This window comes from Alexandromys fortis, unplaced genomic scaffold (assembly GCF_014885135.2).
Source record: "Alexandromys fortis isolate MF-2015 unplaced genomic scaffold, M_Fortis_MF-2015_v1.1 scaffold_32, whole genome shotgun sequence".
Taxonomy (NCBI): domain Eukaryota; kingdom Metazoa; phylum Chordata; class Mammalia; order Rodentia; family Cricetidae; genus Alexandromys; species Alexandromys fortis.
This window is the reverse complement of record NW_026067938.1, coordinates 14,279,914-14,302,503: the sequence shown is the minus strand read 5'-3', so window position 1 is coordinate 14,302,503 and position 22,590 is coordinate 14,279,914. Positions and strand designations below refer to the sequence as shown.

General features: G+C 40.4%; 1 protein-coding gene across 1 annotated transcript in view; it reads right to left on the bottom strand.

Annotated features, from left to right (window-relative positions):
- Dlc1 (DLC1 Rho GTPase activating protein) overlaps positions 1-22,590 on the bottom strand; it is a 345,287-nt gene that overhangs the window by 308,934 nt on the left and 13,763 nt on the right. Inside the window, exon 2 of the mRNA XM_050147371.1 lies at positions 20,933-22,081. Within this exon, the coding sequence (XP_050003328.1) occupies positions 20,933-21,955 (1,023 nt within the window). The 5' untranslated portion in view covers positions 21,956-22,081. The remainder of the gene's footprint in view (positions 1-20,932; positions 22,082-22,590) is intronic.

Genomic DNA, 22,590 nt, shown 5'->3' with positions numbered 1-22,590 from the left:
GGATTTTGACATAACTGGCCATCAGGGAAAGCTCATGTTGAAATCATACTAGGACCTAGCTGAGAGGTAGTGGTGCATGCCTTTGATCTCAGCAATTGGGAAGCAGAGGTGAGAGATCACTGAGTCTGAGGCCAGCCTGGTCTACAGAGAGAGTTTGAGGACTGTCAGGGCTGTGCAGAGAAACCCTGTCCCAAAAAGACCAAAATAAGTAAAAATCACACATGTGAGAAGGAAATACAGGCATTTTTTTGTACAGCAAGTTGAGGATGAAGGACAGTCTACCAAGTGAAATGAGTCATATACAGAAAGACGCGCTCTATGGACATGACCTCACGTCTCTGTGGGCTCTACAGAAGTCATCCTGATAGAAACAGAGAGTAGAATTAGAGTTACCAGGGTTGGGTACCTGCTGAAGGAGGAGGTTCCGACCAGGATAAATGCCCTTCTGAAGAAAACAGTGTGAAAATATCCAATAATGTAAATTATATGCTTAAAATTTGCTGAAGAGGTTGGGATTAAACATTTTCATTTCAAAAATAATAATAAAAAAGCACAACATTCAGCAACAAAAACCAATAACTGGGTGGGGGTGACGGATATATTAATTAGCTTGGTTGTGGTCATTACTTCTCAATGACTATGAATATTCATGTACTCTAGTTCCTTTAAATAAACATACATGAACACAGAATGTGAGCGGTGTAAGTATATATACATAAGGTGCATATATACACATATACTACATATGTTTGTGATACACACATATACACACACATATATACACATACATAAATGTGTGAGAGAGACAAACACACAGAAAAAGGAAGAAAAGAAAATAAGAGAGGAGAGGTGAGGCCAGGAGAGGAGAAACAGGAGAGAAGAGGAGAAGGGAGGAGATTATTCTTTGGCACAGTCTGTCACCCTCCACCCAAGCCCTAACCACTTCCTCTGTCACTGGGTGATGTCAGTCTAGGCTCCTTCCTTAAAGATCTCAGGGCTAAGGGGTGACCATGAGGCTCTATCACTTTAGGGAGCTTGAAAATCCCCAACATTTTCCTGGTTAACACCCTTTAAAAATGGAGGCCCTGTACACAGAGGGTCTGTTTCTATTTCAGCTGTGTATCCGTTAAGATGGAAAAATTTTAAAGTCCACACAGATGGTAAATAAATTTCTGCTACATGAGGCAGTTCCTGGAATAAAGCAATTTTCTCAAATAACAAGTGCCAACTTATTTTTTCAGCAGGGCTTATTTTTAACTTTCCCAGGGAAGGGGAGAAACTGGGAACAGTATCCTTCAACTTAGGAATCCCAGTGGCCTTCCAGAAGAAACTAGTGTGTTCTAACTATAGACTTATATGCACACATGTAAGTGTGTGTGTGTGTGTGTATGCACACACACAGAAAGAAGGTAAGGATTGTTTGCTGTCTTAGGGAGGTGAATAGTGAAGGGATGAGAACATGGAAATTTTGGAGAAATATTTATGCTTTCACCCAACATTTAGTTTTCTATAACTTACTCCAAACAGTATAAAAGTGACTCATATTCTTGCTTAGGAATTCATTAAGTCTTGGACAAATGATCGTTAATCTTTGGACATTCTTTATCCACTGCGAATCTTGGCCTGTGTCTCTAAAAGTCTTCTGTAATAGTCTCCAGAGACATCGTTGAACCCCTAATGCTTTGCTGGGGCATTGGGAAGAGGCATCCACGGTCTGCAGTTGGCAGGGAATGCTGGTATCTTAAATAAAATCATTCCATGTGCCAAATCAGGATGATTCAAGCACTTCTTGTTGTGGCGGGGATTCCCTCTTCATAATCTACGTAGAGATTGACATTCAACATTTAAATTGTGCTGCTAACACTAATAACTTTGTTTCTTCACAGAACACTTCACAGCTCTATACTGTGCTAATCAACACATAAATATTTATTTACTAAGTCACTGCAGGAGTAAGAGAACCAGAAAAGAATCTGATTTACAGAGATTATAATTTAAGGAGCAAGAAATGCACTGGGGTGGGGGGCAGTCAGACTCAGGGAGGCTGGCTATGGCCTTGCAAATCAGTAGTGATAATAGTACTGATAAGTCCATGTGACATGCCAGCAAAGCCTGCAGTGCTCCACAGGTGGCATCTGGGAATGAAGCATTTGCCCCGAACAGGAAGACATGTTCAGCAGAGAATCCCCATGCCCACTTTCTAGGGGAAAGGTATTGCAACCTCACACTAGCAGCAGCAACTTTTGTTACATACATGCGACAAATTCTTGCACTTGAGCATAAACACTGACAAGGAAACAGCTCCTGCCAGCTAAACCCTGGAGCAAATAAATGTAGCGATGAGAACAAGAGAAGAGGGGAGCTCCAAGGGGTATCCAGGTTTCCTAATGGAAGACTTGCATTTGGGAAGGCGATTGACACGCTCCAGGTTCATCTGCTGGAGAAATGAGCTAGGAAAATAACAATACACCTCCATCATGAAGTTTCTGCACTATTAATAATAATGATAATAATAATAATAATAATAATAATAAAAAAATAGAAAAGGGTATAGCTGGTAAAGGCACTGCCTACCAAACTAATGTCATGAGTTGTATCTTGGAGACCCCATGCTGGTAGGAGTAAATCCACCTCTGCTACTTTTCCTTCTGTATTCATATGTGTGTCGTGGCGTGTGTGTATACACATGAGCATTTGTGTGCAGGCAAATGCACACAAGATGAATAGAAAAAGTTATACAACAACAAATTCAAGGTCACTGTTCTATAGGAAGCCCCCAGAAAGTTTGTCATTCTGACTTATTGAGAACCAAGGACCTCTGGGGTTGCAGAGATCTGAAGGTATGCATCCCATCGAAATGCCTATGCTGGAACTTAATCCTTCATGGTATGGTGCTTGAAGATGAGGGTTTTGAAAAGTGACTAAGTGATGGAGGAAGGACATTGGTTAATTATAATAAAGAAACTGCCTTGGCCCATTTTATTGGTTAGAACATAGGTGGGTGGAGTAAACAGAAGAGGATGCTGGGTAAAAGAAGCTGAATCAGGGAGTCGCCATGATTCTCCCACGCCAGACAGATGCAGGTTAAGATCCTCCCTGGTAAGCCACCTCGTGGGTTACACAGAATATTAGAAATGGGTTAGATCGATATGTAAGAGCTAGCCAATAAGAAACTGGAACTTATGGGCCAGGCAGTGTTTAAAAAATACAGTTTCTGTGTAATTATTTCGGGCATAAGCTAGCCATGTGGGTGGCCAAGTGCCAGGGACGCAGCCCTGCTGCTCCTAAATCAACAGCTAAGTTCTGGGAAGGGACCCTAAAGAGTGAGATTAGGATCCTTACAAAAAGAGGATCAAACCCAGATGTGACATCTCATGGATGCCATCCTAGTACTTGGATGGCAGAAGCAGGAAAATTTTTTGTGTTCGTCTACCACATATGAGTTTCTCTCTTAAAAACAACCACAGAAAGGCCTAGGAAATTTGCCTTCCATTATGTGGAATTTCAATATGCCGCCCACAAACAGGGAAACAGCTCACCAGTAACCTCCAACCTTCTGCCTCCTCTGGACTTCTCGGCATTTAGAAATTTGACGGGTGATCCCCTATTGTTTACAAACTACCTTGTGGGGGCCTACAGATGTGAGTCCTGTTCCACTTTGACTAGAGATCAGCAAGTTTGAGTTTATTTTCGCTCTTTCAAAGTTGTTGATAACAGGTGTGGCTACAAATAAGAGATCCTGATCTAGAGTGTGGTTCCTAGGTGTTTTGGACAATAAGAAGGCCCATAGAGGTGGATCTGCTTCACCTTGATCTAAAGTCAGACAATTCAAGCCTATTCTGGCTCCATCATTTTAAAATAGAAAGTTTGACCCAGGGAGTGGCTGCCTACAGGATACTTGGATTAGGGTATCTAAGCATATGGAAAAGATATGCAGGAGGATTCAGTATTCAGTATTCACTGAGTTGCCCTCCTGGTACTATCCTCTGTCCCTGTATTTCTTTTGTATCTCTCTCTATTCTGCCTGACATTTCTAATCCACACACCCTTACCCTGGAATGCATGAACTTGTCGAGGCTGGACCCCAACAATACCTGACCTATAGCAGTTTGTTACAGCAGCCTAAAGGACTAAGATAAATTAAGATAAATTAATTACCTAATCTCTCTCTCTCTCTCTCTCTCTCTCTCTCTCTCTCTCTCTCTCTCTCTCTCTCTGTCTGTGTGTGTGTGTGAAAACAAACCAAACAGAAAACAAAAACCAGAGCAAAACACTCATAATGAGCCAGACATCAAGTTTAAAGGCAAAAAGACTAAAACTATATTTGCAGTTTAAAAACACGAAACATTTAAAAATATTTATAGATGATTTTTCTTGTTGCTCTAAATGTTTGTATTAGGAATAAAATTTGATACAGAATCCTTTTTTAAAAGGTGCATGCTATGAGGTAATATAAATAATATTTTATTTCCTGAAAATCTTTACGTTGAAGAAACCACCATTTGTAATTTTGGTTCAAGAAGACCATGTACTGTTATAGTGAAAAGCCATTTTTCTATCAGGCCATTGATGAACACCATGGTTAAAATAATGAGCTTCCTGTTATTCTTACTGTGTGCCCAGAAGCCATGGGGATTTTTGGATTCAGTGAAAAAAAAAAGAAAAGAAAGTGAATAAAAGATCATATTATAAGCAGCAACCATAGCAAACACATTTTATAAATGGTATAAAGGAAGACATGACCATAACCACAAAAACGTAAGCTCTGTGGTGAGTTGGGGGACTACAGAACCTGTGGCTGCCACTCAAAAGGTGAGAGCACCCTATTCAGAGAGGTATCCATTACAAATAAAGTGTCAATAATTTGCAGGTAATCAATGAATGACACTAAGAACAGAATTTTGAGGTAAAGTGACCACAGATACCATCTTGAAAAGCTACTTAGCGAGGAGGGAACTCGCAAAGTCCTTCCAAACAGAGTGAACCCCCGTTTTCACCAGTGTTTCCTACAGTGCTCCTCCGACTCATCTCATTATTTCATCCCTTTCAGCTGTCAGCTACTGGCCTCACTTCCTCAGGGACTAGAATCCTTTTGAGAAAGTTCTTATCTATGTTGACGACGCCCAACTCTGAATTCGTGTTGCAAAATTCTCAACAATTAATCAGCTTAATCCACGAACTCACTTGAACACATTTACAGTACACAGAGATGATTCTTTTCAGGCTGAACAACAGAGCCACGGTAACGGCAGCTATAGCCTCATGATTTCTGATGCAGACGCTCCAGTACTCATGGAGAGAAGACAGTGTCCTTAACAAATGGTGCTGGGAAGTTGCGTATCCATATGGGGGAGAATGAACCAAGAGCATTCTCTCTCACTTTGCAGAAAAATCATCTCGAAGGGGATTTTGAAAAGCTTAACCTAAGATCTGCAATTCTGAAACTTCTAGGGGAAAAAAAAGTACAGGAAACATGTCATGAACACAGGAAAGGACTTCCTCCAAAGGATCCCAGTCACTGAGAAAATGAGGCCAATTACTGAACAGTGAGACTCCATGAGGTTAAAAATTTTCTATATAGAAATGGAAACTGTTAATTGAGTCGAGAGACCATCTAAATAAAGGCAAAAAAAAACCCTCTTTGCCACATATGATAGAGGATTAATATCTAGAATATACAAAGAATTCAAGAGACTAAATAACACAAAACAACTCAATAAAATAAAATGAGACAACGATCTGAGTAGAGAGTCTCAAACGGATCTCAAAAGGCCAATAAGTATATGGCAAAGTTTTCAAAATCACCAGCTATCAGGAAAATGCAAATTAAAACAACTTGGGTCCACCCTCACCCCATCAGACGGGCTACACAAACAAACACAAACACAAAGTAACAGCAAAGGCTGGAGAGGGTGTGAGAAAGGAGGCACATTTATTTACTGTTGGTGCAAGTGTGCACTGGCATGGCTGTTATGAAAATCCATGTAGATGTTGCTCAAAATTCTAAAAAAACCATTTTCATAAGAACTGGTGGCTGGGCATACACAGAAAGGACTTTATGTCCCAAAGCAGAGACACATCCGTGTTTATTGCTAGTCTTTGTACAACCCGCAGGAAATGGGATCGACCCCGATGACTCTCCACAGACAAGTGGATAATGAGAACGTGGTGCACATGCATAATGGAGTTTTGAATGAAATAATGCACTCAGCAAGGAAATGGAGGTTGAAAACATTTTAGCAAGTGAGGCAACCTGGGCTCAGGATTTTAGCTTTTAACTTTATATACGTGTGTCTGTGTGAGTGAGATAAGATGCCAGCAAACTAACCAGGGACCCATGGCAGAGGGAGAAGTTACTTCAGCAGACAATTACCCTACAATGAAACCTCAATAAATGGCATCTGTGCTATACTTAACATGAAAGACATCATGATTAATTGGATTGGCACCAGACCATTTATGAGGTATTTTGAATGCCTGATAATGTTCTGTTAGATTCCTCTTTAAGTTGACTTCCAGATGTATTCTGAGCTGTGCTTACCAATGCCATGAACAATGCCATGGTATTTTGATTTTTGCAGTTTCTACACATTTAACTGTTTCCACTGAGTTTCACTTTGGTTTTGATTTTAATGCTTTGAATCTTTCAGTAGTTCTTATTATGTAAATGTAAATCTTCCAGTAGAAGATTCCAGTGTTTAAAGCACTGGGCAATATGATTTGCTCCTGAAAAACAATTAAGAGAAGAGTGAGCTGTGTCTTTAAGGGAAGTAATGGTCTCTTAGGAAGAGGCGTGGTGATCATGCTGTATGGATGGATTGAGTGGAGATATATTCTGCAGAGGAGTGGGGAGGGTGGCAGAGAAGTGGGAGAGAGGGCAGAGGGGTATCTAAAATAACATTCATAGTCATATTTTGCTTTCTCAGAGATTTGAAAAATGCGACATCTATAAAACAAGAACATTCTACTGAAGGGCACACAGAGAACACCCCATAGGGCATTTTCACTCCCCCTCCTGCTTCAAGGATGAGATATTTGCTAAGGTTCTTTTAGAAATATTTATTTGATTGTTTTTATTTTCATTAACTTTGTGTGTGCGCATCTCTCTCTCTCTCTCTCTCTCTCTCTCTCTCTCTCTCTCTCTCTTTCTCTCTGCCACGTGTGTTCAGTTATCTGATGTCAGTGCTGGGATATGAACTTGAGTTTTCTGCAATAACAGCAAGGGCTCTTAGCCTCTGATCCACTGCTCCCTTCCCCCAGTTAAGACTGTTTTCAGGTCCATTCTCTGTGTACCATGTCTTCTCCCAGCAAACCTCCTTTTGTATATAAACATTTCTTTTTATTCGTTCACACCTAATAGCAAGATATGTCCAAATATTCCTAGAAAACTGATAAAAAATACATCCACATTCCCTTCTATCTGCCATTCTCTTTGTTTCCTTTCCCAGCAAATACTAATAGACAGGTATTAACTGACTCTGCCTGTCCTCTTCACATTCCATCTTCCTCTGTGATCTTGAACTCACTGCAACCCGCTGAGCCTACCAAACCCAGGCCTCGGTACCGAAGGAGGTCATTCTGAACAGCTTGGCAGGGACTTCATGCTGCCCCGGGCTAGCTGTCTTCTTCATCCCCTCTGCTTATATACATTATTCAAAGTGGTGAGCCATGCCTAGATTTTTACCAACAGAAAAGCCACTTCTTGTGGTTTGGAATCTTGAAGTTATAGAAGAGAGGAGGCCAAAATACAGGTGTCATGTTTGGGTAATACGGACTGCAATGTGAATTAGTTCGTTTCTTATGGGGCAGCACTAGAGGCTTAGAAGCCAGCTAAGGTGTTTCAGGAGCCCAAGACAGAGATGGTGGTGATAAGGGAGGGACAAGGGGATGGATATGATAGGTTCTGGGGATTTGACATGATCATTTCTTCAATCATTAAATCCACTCAACCCACAAGTTACTTCTAAAAGTCAATAAGGGTTTCAAATTTCTGGGTCGTTCAGCTCGACTCTCTGTAATAACTTTTATCATTCCACAGGACATGCAGCAATATGATTCAAATAGTCATTTTCATAAACCTTTAAATTGGTTCTGGAGAATTAAAGTCAGAACTCTGTGCATACCACACATCTACCCTTCCATAGAGCTTCGTTCCCAGTCTTTAAAAAAACATTTGAATTTCCGAAGAGGTATTTTCCACATGGACTGATTTCTTTCCATTCTTGGACCCACACACGCATTTTAATTTAAATTGCTTTAAAATCAGTTTGATTTTTTTATAACTCTTCTTTGTGTGAATAAGTCAAATCAACTGTACAGTTGACAGATAGGTGTTGCTCTTGGCCAGCTCTTAGTGGGCTCTGTTTATTTCAAACGCTTTTTACCACATCCTTGGATGAAAAGGTGAGGAAGGCAGACATGTATGACCAAAGTGTTGATGGAATTCTGTAAAGAAAATCTATAGTTTGGATAGTGTGAGGAGGTAAATATGTCACTGGGAATAGAAGCAGTCCCTCAAGGCCTATGGCAATACCTGCCAAGAAATACATCTGCAGCTTCTCACCTGGGTGCCCACAGACCATGACAGAGATGTTCACAGTGATAGATATACAGCAAAAAGCTTCCCATGGGCCTCTGGCTGGCTTAGACAGCAACTGTTATGAGGAATACCTACTTCTGCACTATCTATTCTAAAGAATCAGGTCCTTTGCATGTGTTGAAATGTAAAAAAATGCTTTAATGTCTAACTTAATTCTAAATGTCTAGCTTTAATGCTAAATGTCTAACTCCTCAGAATTGGAAATGGAGCACAAGAGAAGTCTTTACACAAGGCTGTTACTCACCTTAAGTGACTCTTTCCATAGCCTATGAAAAACAGACTTTGGGTGGCACCAACACACTTGTATTTTTTTCCTTCACATGGACTGACTTTTATTTCTGTTCCCTGAATCCTCACACTAGAAAAGAAACCAATGTGTTGCCATTGTCCTTTTTTTGGTTTTATTCTTCTCTCATTAAAATTAATTCAAAAGATGAAAATAGGTATTTTGGGATATTTGTACACTGTGTGAAGATGTCTTCCTCTGATTGGGGTAATAAAAAGCTGAATGGCCAATAGCTAGGCAGGAGAGATAGGCCGGACGTCCAGATAGAGAGAGGAAGAGGAGGTAATCAAGTTGTATAGGAGACAACATCAAGATCCAAAATGAGTTGGATAACACAGAATGGGAGAGAGGTGAAAGCCACATGATAGAATGTAGCCTAATAAAAATATGAGTTAGTATAAATTATAAAAGCTAGTGTGACAAGCCCAAGTTAAGACCAAACTTTCATAATTAATAATAAGTTTCCATGTCATTATTTGTGAGCTGTTGGCCCAAAGAAAAATCCAAGTACAAATAGTAGTATCAGCCCGATCAGTGGTCGTACACACATTTAATAGCAGCACTTGGGAAAGCAGAGGCAGGTGGATTTCTGAATTCAAGGTCAGACTGTTCTGCGGAGAAAGGTCCAGGGCAGCTGGCAGACACAGAGAAACCCTGTCTTCAAACAAACAAACAAAAAAAAAAAAAAGAGAAAAAGAAATACAGAAGGAAGGAAGGAAGAAAGGAAGGAAGAAAGGAAGGAAGGAAGAAAGATAAAAGAAGGAAAGTAGGTAGTATCATAAAAGTGCTCTTTCTTTGAGGATGTTACTAATCTTATTTGGAGCCCCAAGCCTTACTTTTCCCCACTTCAAGGGGCTCTGCGTGTGCTCAGCTTTGCTGTGACAGTCGGTTGAGGCTACTACTGCACAGAGCTTTGTTTCAGGAAGAGAAGCTAGGGGCTCCACTCCTGGGAGCAGTGTCTGTGCACGACTCTCAGTACCACTGTGCTGACTTTTTGAATGGTATCTCCAGAGCAAAGTGGGCATCTTTTAATAGTGGAAAGATTGATGTAGAAACCAGAAATTAAACACACAGAAACGAGAAGTTAGAAGTTTCGTACACAACTGAGCGCAGAGAAGCAACAAAATGACTGCCCGTGTACTCTCTCTTAGCAAACAAACCGTCAGTTGTCAAGGTTGGAAGCTTACCTTTACAGTAACTACAAGGCACTGAATACTGAAAACCAATTTCTTTCTATTCCATCTTGCCCAGGACAGACTCAATCGATTCTAAGAATGCATTTTGTTTCCAGGATAGTAAAAATTTTAGGAGTTAAGATTTAGTCCTCTACACAATCATTGATGTGTATGCAAGGAAATCCACATGAGAGTATATTGAAATACACGGTTAGCGAAGGTTCTTTGTCTCTTGCATTCTTAATGATTGTTCTCAGGGTGGACCTTGTTAGAAATACTGTTCAGCTTGTTTAAAATTTATCATGCCTCAATCCAAACACTGTGGACATCTGAGAGAAAGTGCTTTATATCTTCTAAGTGGACAGAAATAATATTTATGATAAAAGTCTATGTTGACTGTAGGGGAAAATGCAGATAAATTGAATTTAGGGAACAGTCATACCTTAGTAGAGAGTGACTTTTTACTATCAAACTAGAAGCTAGGAGAAACTGAGGGAAAAAGACACCATTCTATAGATGCCATTTCTAATATTCAATTCTTTTTTTGTATTTTTCTCGGCATATACCTGAAATTCAGTGAAATCTTCAAAGCTATCTTTTTTCCCCTCCTGCACACAAAGTAGACAGTTGTCTAAAATAGAAGGATAAAATATTTCCTTTCATCTTTCAAAAAAAACCCTTAATATTAGGTTTGTGTTACATTTTCATGTTGGCCAATTCTTTCTGATTACTTTTAAATTACAGCTTTTCTATAATAATATGCAACTCAGCATCTTCTATGTGGGGGCCCGCAACCGTGCATTGGTAGCGGGACACACGGCTATTAACGCTCTAAATTACAGCTCCTTGACCTCGCCAGCACACGCTCATTATTCTAATTAAAGTAAAATGAAGGGATGCTTAAAGTTCCTTCCATTTATGAAATCTAGGAACCTACGAAAAGCAAATTCTCCTTCACTTCAGATTTGCTAGAAGGGGGACGCTTGCACTGGTGGAGTCAAATAAACAATCGCCTGATGGGCAAATGAACACAGAAAACACATTAAACAGCACACCCTTTGCAACAAAATGGAGTCAGAGTACAAGGAATACCTTTAAGGAATGGGTAGAAAATTAAAATACCACCTGCATAATGGCAAACACATGCTGAAAGAAGTCACTACTGTGCTCACAAGGGCTAGGCCTTGTGTTTCCGGGTGTAGGCACTAGTCAGCCACATTGACTCAATCTTCCACTTCCCCTTCCTGTGTCTGGGAAACCGTGATGATCTCAAAGGCGAGCCTGCTTCCCTTTTGTACCTCCTTGGGAAGCGTGGCAGGGCAGAGGGCCTCAAGCCCACTCACTAGCATCCTTACTCACCAGCTCACTCGTATTTTGCCAACTCTTCTACCACAAGTTTCAGAGAAGACTTTTTGCCGGGAGCCAGATGTGGAATCTCGGAGTGGAACTGCTTGTTACGCCTATGCGCTATAAACTTGTTATACACAGCAAGCTTCCCACTTGGTGGATGTCTCCACCGAGAGAGGATGCAATTTAAGTCATCGCATTCCTGGTTTCTGAGCCTGGCTGTCTGGCAGAGCTCATAACAGACGTAGTGCCTACGGGTTCTCATATCGTGTCCTTCGCACACACAGTTATCCCTCCGGGGTTCACAGCATGCAGAGTCTATGGGATTCCCATCCTTTGTTCTTAACTTAAAATGTCCTCAATTACAGTAAGATTAAGTAAACTGTAACTTTACATTTCTTGTCTGTTCCACTCTTTGTAACATACGTCTGGGTGGCCTCTTCCAAGTGATTCCAAAGAAAATTTCCGACCATGCATTAATCTCTCGGTTCTTGGCTTTTCATGCTCTGAGCTTGACAGACTTTTAAATTACAGGTGTAAGGCACTCCCATGGGTACAGTAAACAATCATGATAGGGGTCAAAGAGAGTATTAAAATGAGCAGGCATGGCTCCCTGGGGGCATCATCATTTTGTGATTAGTAGATCTATTGGTCATGTCTGATCATCAGATCGGTTTCTATGATCTGCATCGACTGTTCTGCTTATAATTAGTTACTAATGAATTGAAGTGAGTAAATTAATCCGGCTGTAAAGTCAGCGCCTTTTTTGGTGTCTATTACCTAGAAACCTAGATTTACTTTTTCTTTCTTTTTGTAAATGAGCTTTGAAACTATTTAGCTGAAAGGCTAATTTGAAAAAAGGAAGGCCGCTTTGCTTCAGGCCAAACCCTCTTCTCATTTTCATAACATGGTAGAACAGTTGATAAAAAAAAACCTTAGTGTTTAAAAGTGTCTGTCTGCACAGTGGATTCAGTGAAACGCTTGCTTGCTTCTTGATATTTTACACCTATGTTTTTATATATATAAAAAAACTTCTTTCTTGAGAACAATTAAAATAGCCCTGAGACAGTCTCTTCTCCAACCCTATAAGGACAAAATCCAAAGTGTCCCCTTTAGAGCTCAAGCTGGGCACAATGAAAGGAGTCCCCTATCTGAAAAAAGACGTTTCTAGCCTTGTTTATCAGACAGACTTATTCCTTGTATCTTGAATTATGCGGAACCATGATGTTACAAACACTGGTGCTTTGAAGCCTAGCGTTGTATTAGGTTCCAATATTGATTCTACTGATGACCGCAGTACAAGTTCTGACTAAGGTTCATTATGTATTTTTTTTTCTCTCCTGCCATCAATAAGGCATAAGTTCCTTAGCATTCGGAGCATATATGAGCCTGGCAAAACTCATGGAAAAGAGAAGGTGCTTTGTTAAAAACTCAGTTGGCATGCGAATGCTAGGCTGAACAGTAGGCTGAAGAGAACATGGATAAGCTAGATATAGGGTGTCCATATGGATGGTCTAAACTTCGTTTCTCATGTGTTTTTTCCCCTTCCATTATTCCCAGACACTTCAGCTTACTCTCAGATCTGTTTTAAAGACATGATAATTTTGCAAATTCTTCATTTACTTGACAACCAATTTAGTAGGACAATTTTAAAAATGATCAGAAACTAGTGATAATTCTAAGCACATGGTGCTGACCATCCGTCAGGCTCTGGTTTAATTATAGGTGCCTATTCATATACGTGAACACGTATACTCTTCTTAATAACAGAGCCACACTTCTGTCATACATACGGAGAGCTGCAGCTCAGAAACATTAGATAACATGCCACATCACCAAGGTGTAAGTCAGAGAAGCAGGGTTGAGACCTAGGCAGTTTGGCCTCAGCATCCACTAGCTTCATCACTGTGTTCCACAGTGATGAGGCTTTCTATGGACCACGCGGCCCTTCAGAATTTTTGGAACAAAAAAAATATGTATGTGCCGGTGTTTGTAGATGGTGCAAATTCAGGCTACATTAGCATGTGGCTGACTGGAAGACATAATTTCACAAATTCTTCATTTACTTGACGGTCAGATTTCCACCTCAATTTTTCAATGAAAATTTTTCTAACTCTACCCTCTATAACTACTCAGCCACATTTTATGTCTCTTTTAATGTTCATAAGCATTTCACGAAGGAAAGACAATTGCCCCTAAATTCAGAGACCTATGTAAATCACAGATTTTAAATACCATCTCTGATTTAGGTTGGACTGTTTCCCCTCACCACGGCTTTCTCTCTTGGCAAGAAACACCAAGCTCAGACTGAGCTATTCATTTTCTAGAACAAATAGTAACGCTAATTCAACATTTCTAAAACCTGCAGGTTAATTTGCAATGCATATAAAAAGCAATGACCTCCTTTGAAGTCTCCCTGGCTTAAGAAATGGAACCTAAAATCCAAAGAGGTTCATTAATCACTTGTTTTTATTTCTAACCCACTCTAGAAATAGAACAGGAAGAGAAAAGGGGGAAACTGTGTGCTTCCATTTGTTTAGACTTCCTAAGAAAATTGCGAGCTTATCTTGGAAGTGCTACTGCAATTGTTGGTGTCGTCAGAAAATGATCTGTGGGACAGAGGTGTTGTGGGCAGCGAAGGGTGTGTGTTCTTCCTAGAAACACGAGCCAGAAGGCACGCTGAGTCTCTTGGCACCGTTGTGTCTCGTGCCCAAGTAACAGTGGCAGGGTTCTGCTACATGGGCTATGCAAGCTTTTTGTTTTTCCAACTCTTGTGAATACTGACGTTTCTTCCAGCAGGGAAGCCAGATGATCTGGTGGTTTTTTTTTTTTTTTTTTTTTTTTTTTTTTTTTTTTTTTTTTTTGTGTTAGAAGATTAATAAATTAGTCTTGGTTTATAGTAACAGAAATCCATGAGGAAACAAAAATCAGCATCTCTATCACCATAGTCTGGGGTGTGCAGTTGGCTCTGAAGCCACCGTTCATTCACTAAAATAACACTGTATTAGCGTTGTAGTTCTCACTGCAATAAGAGCTGATGCCGAGTTAATGTGAACTTATTAATGATACCATTAATAAAGAGCACATGCTGGCAGTAAGGGAGGTCTGTTACACATTACAACTAATTTTTCTACAATACTCGTAAGAAACTCTCAGATCTAAATGCTTCCTTTCAGAACACATAGGCACATATCTGGGTGCCTAGACATTTACATAGAACATTTTCCCAAAGACATCTGGCCACCAACCTCCTACTTTCTGTGCTATTTATGGTAGGAATGACGAAGAAATGGTGTTGGCTTCTGAAACTTCCTAAGCATGTTTGCCTTACTCTTTCTGTTTCTTTTCTGCCGTCTTCATCACATCCATCACACTTTCTCTTCTTGTTTTCCTCTGTCCACTTCCTCTTTCTCTTTATCACTACACTTTCCTCCATCGAGTGATAGTCTGATTAGCAAACAGAAGCCTTGCTTGAACCTTACACAGGTATTTAAGGAACATAAGGCCATCTGCGCCTGGCAACTGCTCCTGTGTCCAATGCATGCATCATCTCCATACTGTCCCGACCTACTTTAAAGAGGTGTTAGCCAAAACCACCATGGAATTCCTGGCCTGGGGGCCTCCCCACCTGTTTGACTGTGTGCTTCTCGTTCAGCAAATGTCTCAAGTAACTATAAATGACAGCCATGCACTTTCGTGGTAATATGCATCCATATCATTACGTATGTTTGCACATAGGTTAAAATGTTAGTGGCTTTCTATCATTTTCCACTTCTACCCTGTTCACTCTTCTTCAGAAGTGACTAATCATATTCTAAATGATGGTTACATTTCACACATTGCCATGTGAGGAATAAGAGTTGATCATTACTTTTCAACTTGAGATGGACTCAGGCTCGGATCTTACATGGGATGTTTCTTGTTCTGCTTCCCTTATACCCTGTTGTAAAAAGAGATTGTGGTATAAAGTATAGACTGTGCAGTCAATGATTTGCTAGGTTTGATTTAGTTCTTTTTATTCCATTTTTGGTTCGTGTAATTTTTGCAACAAGATCTTGCTGTACAGTTTCCTGAGGCTGGCTTCAAATGTGTGATCTCTGATCACCCTGCCTCAGCCCCCTAAGGACCACCATAGAAGGTATGCAACACAGAGTGTGGCTGTTCAATTTAATTTCTTCAGGTTTTTTGTAGTATGGGTATTTCAAAGATGATATTATATTTTTTTCTGAAAAAAATCATTATTACGGTAAAGAATTCACTGACTCAAGCATTTATAGGCAAATGCTATGATCTGGGTGGATGCTACAGATGTAAGGTCGAGTATCTGCCTCAAATGAACTTAGGTTGTAGTAAGCAATAGCAGCCCAGAAGGAGTTTCGGTGAATTTGTTGTTCATTATATGTTATGAGAAATTATAAGAAGGATGTATACATTATGCTAAGAAAAACTCGTATGTTGAGGCAGAGAGAATAGCACAATCAATTTTGGAGGAAATTTGTAGTTGTTTCTTTCTTTTTTTTAAAAACATTCCAATATCAAATGGTCAACTCTTAAAACACACACACACACACAAATAACATAAAGACTGAGCAAGTTGTATTACACCTATAAGAATATATATATTCTTATAGGTGTAACACATACACTCATATAGGTGTTATATATGCAACAGTTGTTTAGCTTGGTCTCTTTGAAGGGTCCCTGGAAATTGAGACCAAGAGCTATCCCTGGGAGCCCATTCCTATGGTGAATGTCTTGCTCAGCTTTGATGCAGTGGGGAGGAGCTTGGTCTTACCTCAACTTAATGTACCAGGCCTTGCTGACTCCCCAGGGGAAGTCTCACCCTTTCTGAGGAGTAAAAGGGGTGGGGAGAGAAACTGATTGAAGGAGAGAGGGAGGGAAAACTGTGGTTGGTATCTAAATGAATAAAAGGTTTAAAATAAAGGAGAACACACACACACACACACACACACACACACGCATGTACATGAGAACAATCAGTGAACCAGTGTAAAAAGAAGCCACGAATATGAAAGAGAGCAAGGAGGGGTGTAAGGGAGGATGTGGAGGGAGGAAAAGGAAAAAGTGAATGATATAATTGCATTATAATAGAAAAGTCTTTTTAAAGAATTCCAAATCATTTGAGTTTGTTGAGAATAAGCTTACCAGAGTTTTCTGCTTAGCCTGATGGAGATGCAGCCCATGAGGGCTGGCTGCGGCCATCAAAGACTCCGGTGTACAATGACATGTCATTTAGCCCTCTCTGCTCTGTCATTAGTGGAACCAGCTTCATGTTCCTTATCTTCTTGATCTGCTGGTGATCACCATGCCTTTGTGTTGGCACAGAATCCTATCTCAGCCTTCTGAAAGTTGATTTTTCTTTTGGTTAAGGAAGGACTTGTATTTTTTTTTCCATGTAATTGGCCAGTGTTTCCGTTAATTCTCCATTTTAGCCTATCCTCTTCCATTTCCTCTCTCAGCCCACTCCTCCTTTATATCCTTCTTTGTCCACTTTCTCTTTCTGTTACTTGCTTCACGTCCCTCCATTCAGTGACAGCATAGTGTGAGCATGTGTGTGGATAAAAGATCATCAAGAGAATCTGAGTGTTTTTAGGTGCTAGTTTCTGAGCAACTGTTCAATTTTTACATAAGTTAATTTACTTGAACAGTTTCGTACGTGTGTGTGTGTGTGTGTGTGTGTATACATGTGCCTATGAGTGTGTGTGTGTGTGCGCACGCATATGCCACGGATCATGTGCAGTGGTCAGAGGACAACTTGTGATGAGTTGATTTTCTCCTTCTACTATGTAGGCCAGGGCTTATAACTCAGCTTTCTTTTCAGACTTTCCCTGCCTAACCATTATGGTGGTTAGAAAGAAAATGGCCCCCAAGGGGAGTGGCACTATTAGGAGGCATGGCCTTGTTGTAGGAAGTGTGTCACTGTGCCGGCAGGCTTGCTTTCAGGTCTCTTCTGCTCAAGTTTCTGTCAGTGTGGCAGTCAGTTGACTTCCTGTTGCCTGCCAGATGTTGCATTCTTAACTCCACTACTATGTCTGCCTGAACACCACCATGCTCCCCATCATGGTAATAATGGATTGAACCTCTGGAACTGTAAGCCCGCCCCAATTAAATGCTTTCCTTGTCACAGTCGTGATGTCTCTTCACAGCAATAGAAATCCTAATGAAGACAATTATCATGCCAGTTTCTACCTTGCTGCATTTAGCTAAGGTGTGTCACTGGCTTGGGCTTCAGTGAATGTGTTAGGTTGACTGGCTATGAGTCCTTGTCATCGGCCAGACTCTGCATGCCCCAGCACCCCAGTACTGAGAGTATACAACCAGGTTCCTAGGGATGGCAACCGCTTTATTGAACGGCCTGTGTCCCCTGGCCCAGCTCTTTTTGAGACCTGGTATCACTGTAGCCCAGGCTGGCTCAGAACTTGTAATGGAGCCCGAGGCAATTTTTCTGCCTCCATCTGTCAAGTGTTGAGGTTAAAGGTTCAGGCCACCATGCACATCAAGAATCCCAAAGTCAAAACTAATTTGTTGTTGGATTGAGGGAGTTTCTTGGAAGTGGGTAGTGGTGTCATCTCAAAGTTATTATTTTTGCAATACTTTCTGGAACTTATCCTGCTTTGTAGTACGTTTTATGTCTCGTCTAAGTGTGTTAAGAAAAACACATTCATACATTTCTTTAACTACAATATTACTCAAAAACTTGGCAAATACCTACATGCTCTTTATGGAAGATGGAAGTTGGGTCTCTTTAATTAGCAAACCACCATCAAGGACAAATAACTCTAGTTTTTCAAAAACTTCCAACCTCAAGTCTTTCCCTAAGCCTTTTCCGTCTTCACATACGTTTGGTTTAAGAGACCACTTCTTAGACTCTCCCCTGCCTCCAGACTTGTGTGGAATGTGTCTCTGAGAACTGCTTTTAAGCAGCTGTCTCTGCTCAGAGATTCATCCAAGGCTGTATGGGCTCTCGTCATATGCCACACAGCCATGTGGCTCAGTCACTAATGTCCGCTTGCAGTCCTCTTGATTTCCCTTTGATGTTTGTGGTTTCAATTTCAATTCCGTGGGCAATTTTAACATATTTAAGCTCAAAAGTGTATTATTAGCAAGCCCAGGGATACCGCCATCTCTGGTCCTTGAGTGCCGGGGTTAAGGTATGTCTTGTAACACCTCGCTTTTTATGTGTATTCTGGGAAATCAAATTTTATTCTTCCTGCTTGTCCAGTAGGCACTTAACCGACTGAGACACCTCTACAAACCCTTCACTCCAAGTGTTTAATAGCTGTATAGCATTCCAAACATTCATAACAGTGAACTATATATTGATCAAAACTAAGCTACTTCCTTTAGTTTTTAGTTACATGAAGCAATGAATATATGTTTATTTGCTTTTAATTTTTTATTTTTTTTTGTTTTTTCAAGACAGGGTTCTTGTTGTTCTTTTATTTATTTATTTATTTATTTTTTTTGAGCTCTACAGTTTTTTCTGCTTCCCTCCCGGCCTTGAAGGGGAGGGAAGAGGCAGAGGTTCTTGTTGTCCTTATGTATATATTTGGGTATTTTGGTACACATTGAGCCAATTTTCAACTTATAGTAAGTTAACACTCATTAGTAACAGATAAAACAACAGTGATTACACATTCTCATTCTAATTGTTCCCATCTTAGCCACACCTTCTATAACAAATTTTAAAACCTAAACATTCGCATTTCCTCTTCTAATTCCAAGGCATGCCAAAAGGTTGTACTATCAAAGTCAGTGTTCCCGACCACTCATAGTGCAACACTTTGGGGTATTGAAATGCTTAAAATAGAAAATTTCAATTAGAACTTGTAAATGAGCTATAACTACAGCCTCCAAAGTGCAGCCTTTAGCAGTATGTTAAGCACAGATTCCTCCCAGCCTTCCTCCTATTGATGCCAATGGCCAGCCATGAGCATCTTCTGCAGGAATGTCAAATGTGTCCGGAGGCAGTTGGGCCAGATTTGTCTTATTGTAGGGAGCTGTTGTCATTAGTCAGTTAATATTTTCTTGTATCATTATTGCCCTCTCGCCAACAGATTTGATAGGACATATGGAAATTTCTGGAAATGTGGCCTGAGCATTCCAATCATAATACCTTTCCATACAGCTTACATAGGGGAGGGAATGTTTGCCAGAGGCACAGGATATTCTGTTGATGCACGGTCTGAGCATACTGACTTCTGCAGTAAATGGCCTTGAGTTCATTTAAATGAACTAGCAATACATTACTTACAAGTTTGTTAACAGAAAGCACAGATTATGGAAATAAGAGAGAATTAGAAAGGTCCCTTCTAATTCAAAGAGTAGGTAGGTAGCTCAAATGAAGCAAAATGAAGAGTATCTATTTTCTGTTTCGTAAATGCAAATTTATGGATTAAGATTACCTCAGAAGAGGAGAAGAAAAACATCTTTGAAAAACTCTTATTGCCCAGTGTTCCAATCTTCAGGGTTTCTTCAATTGAAGAGTAACTGTCACTTTGATTTACCTCCGTTTATGTAATACTATGTTTACAAATATATTTAAGGAAGCCTGAAATCTTGAATAAGAGTCCAATGCTAACCCAGTCATGTAGGGCCACCCTGTATTTTCTTATCTGGAAGCTTCCTCAGGGGAATCCCTAGATTCATTCAAAGAAGACTTGGTATAAAATAAAATTTCATATCATGTATTGGTCCTGTCCAAGGTAAAGATACAATGATGTATCTATTGATAGTGGATATACTAGCATACCATTTAAAGTACATGTGCAGTATTGTCTTTCCATGTAGAAAGGATTATTTGGAATTTTAAAGAGTTATCGTATTTTTTTAATTCTGCGTATGTGTGTGCATCTGAGTGCAAGTATGTGCAGATAAGGCCAGTGTCGCACAGAGCCTAGGAGAATGCCTGGATTTCTTGGAGCTGGAATTATAGACAGTTGCAAGCCAACCATCATGGGTGCCTGCAATGATGGTCCTTTGGAAGGGAAGGGTATGCCCTTAACCTCTGAGCCATTTCACCAGTTCCAAGTTGTTTTTGTTTGCTTGTTTGTTTGTTTTTGTTTTAAGTATGTGAGTGAAAAGGACAAAACGTGCTTTGAAAAGGAAAAGAAAACAAGTCCAAGCAAATGAGACAAAAGTAAACACACTGCACTTTCTCTTCTAAAACATAAATGCCACTTTTCAGAAGGCCATCGACTACAAAGTAAAGGACTGTGGTGACAAAATTCCAAGGACAGCAAACCATCCTAAGTCCTTTCTGGACACAATTTTAAAGAGCCACAAAGCATTGCAATGCTATTAGTGAAACAGTAAAATTATTATATACCAACTCTCACACATCTTCCTCATCTTATCAAGTGAATTGTCCTTAAGCCATATGAGCTGCTTAACGGGTCAAAACAAAACATCTGCGCATTCTCTGCAGCCCAAGCTACTTCGTAAGTGATGAGAATGATTATTTACAACGTTTCAAAAGCCAGCTGATCTGCGTGTGAGGCTTACCTTTCTCTTGCGCAGTCTGACTCGATTGTCTATGGTCTCCTGGGTGGTCACTGGGCCCCTTAAGTGTAAACACTGCATGCCATCGTCTGCGTTGACCTTGTGAGGGCTGTTGTTTTGATGTTCTGAGAACCCGCTCTTGTCCAGGTCACTTTCTGCTGACATTCCACCCGCACAGGAAGGAGGCTGCAAAAGGCAGCTTCCACAATCTGCTTTTAATAATGGCGGCCCCCTGTCGGCATAAGGAGCAGCCAGGAACTCGTCTTCTGCTACGTGCTGGTGATTTTTTTCCTGTTCCTCTTTAGGGAAGTCAGGTTTCCTTCGTTGTTGCGCGATTACCGCAGAATTAAGCAGTTGGGTTTCAGGTGTGGTATCTTCCACAGTCAAAGAATCACATGCATTTTCTTTGGGCACATCTTTTGTTTCCTTTGAATTTATATCCTTACAAAGCTCCAGGCTTTTAGTTACAGCATCAGCACCTTGCCTTTTCCCGCTTTCTTCTGCTGGAGATACATTGGCTTCACCAGCCTTCCTCCAGGCGTTATATGAGTCTTGGTTACTTTGCATAGTGGACAGTGTCTTGAGGAAGGAGCCTGCTCCTTCAACACTACATTGGCTGTCTCGTTCATGTCTTTGGGGAGTTGAAATCTGTGCATCACTGGTAAGGTGGAGATCAGAGTCAGTATCCTCATCAGAAATGTGCACTAACGTCTCTGTGCTAGCCTCCAGAGACAGAAACTGCTCGTCCCCTTCCTGGCTGCCACTTTCATCCACCTCCTGTGAAATGTGACCCATTGGCCTCCCAGGGAAGTCTCGAGGCTCGGGCCCACAGCAGCAGTCTGGTAGAGAGGCACACTTCTCTTTATGGTCCACATTTAAGGTTGCATCTTTTTCCATCCTTGCCTGCAAGCTGTCGGATGCCAGTCCGTGATGACATGCTATGTCATACTCATCAGAATTAAAAGGCTGTCCAGTCTTTTGGGTCACATGCTCTTCCCAACTCCTTTTTCTGATAGCTACAGACATGTCACCATAGCTTAACGACAGACAAGGAGATGCATTCCATATGACGTTCACCGGGGATGGAACTTGACGGAAGAAGATTTTGAATTCATGGATCAAAGAAAAGAGTGTGTTCTGCCATTTCGTCACCTGTTAAAAATTTTGAAAATATGCTGTTATAGATACATTTCCAAGGTAATAATGTTTTGTGGCAAAGAATGTAAATCTGTGTTATTTAGCAGAGGTAGGAAATAATGCAAAGCCTTTGTTTATTAGCCTTAATGGTTTTGTTTCTCAGAAGTAGTCTAATAAGAGTGAAAAAATAAATTTAGTATTTTTAGTGAAACTCTATCAGTACGTAAAAAAAATAACAGTTGGGCTGGTTTATTAGTGAATGAAGATATAAGTACTAAAAACATTTTAAGCTTCATTAAGAAAATACTTGAATTGCAATACATAATAAAATTCACTGGAAAAGCTAACTTGTTGCTCTGGCTTTGCATGCTTTCCTGATTTCCTTTTGTGATTAAAAGCCATTAAGGGAGCGGATTTGAACTGAAACAAGGGCCTCCGGGGAACTGGTCCTACAATCTTGAGCAACAGCGACAGCATGTGCAATTCACTAGTGTGTAAAATAACTCATGCTAGTCCCAGTAACC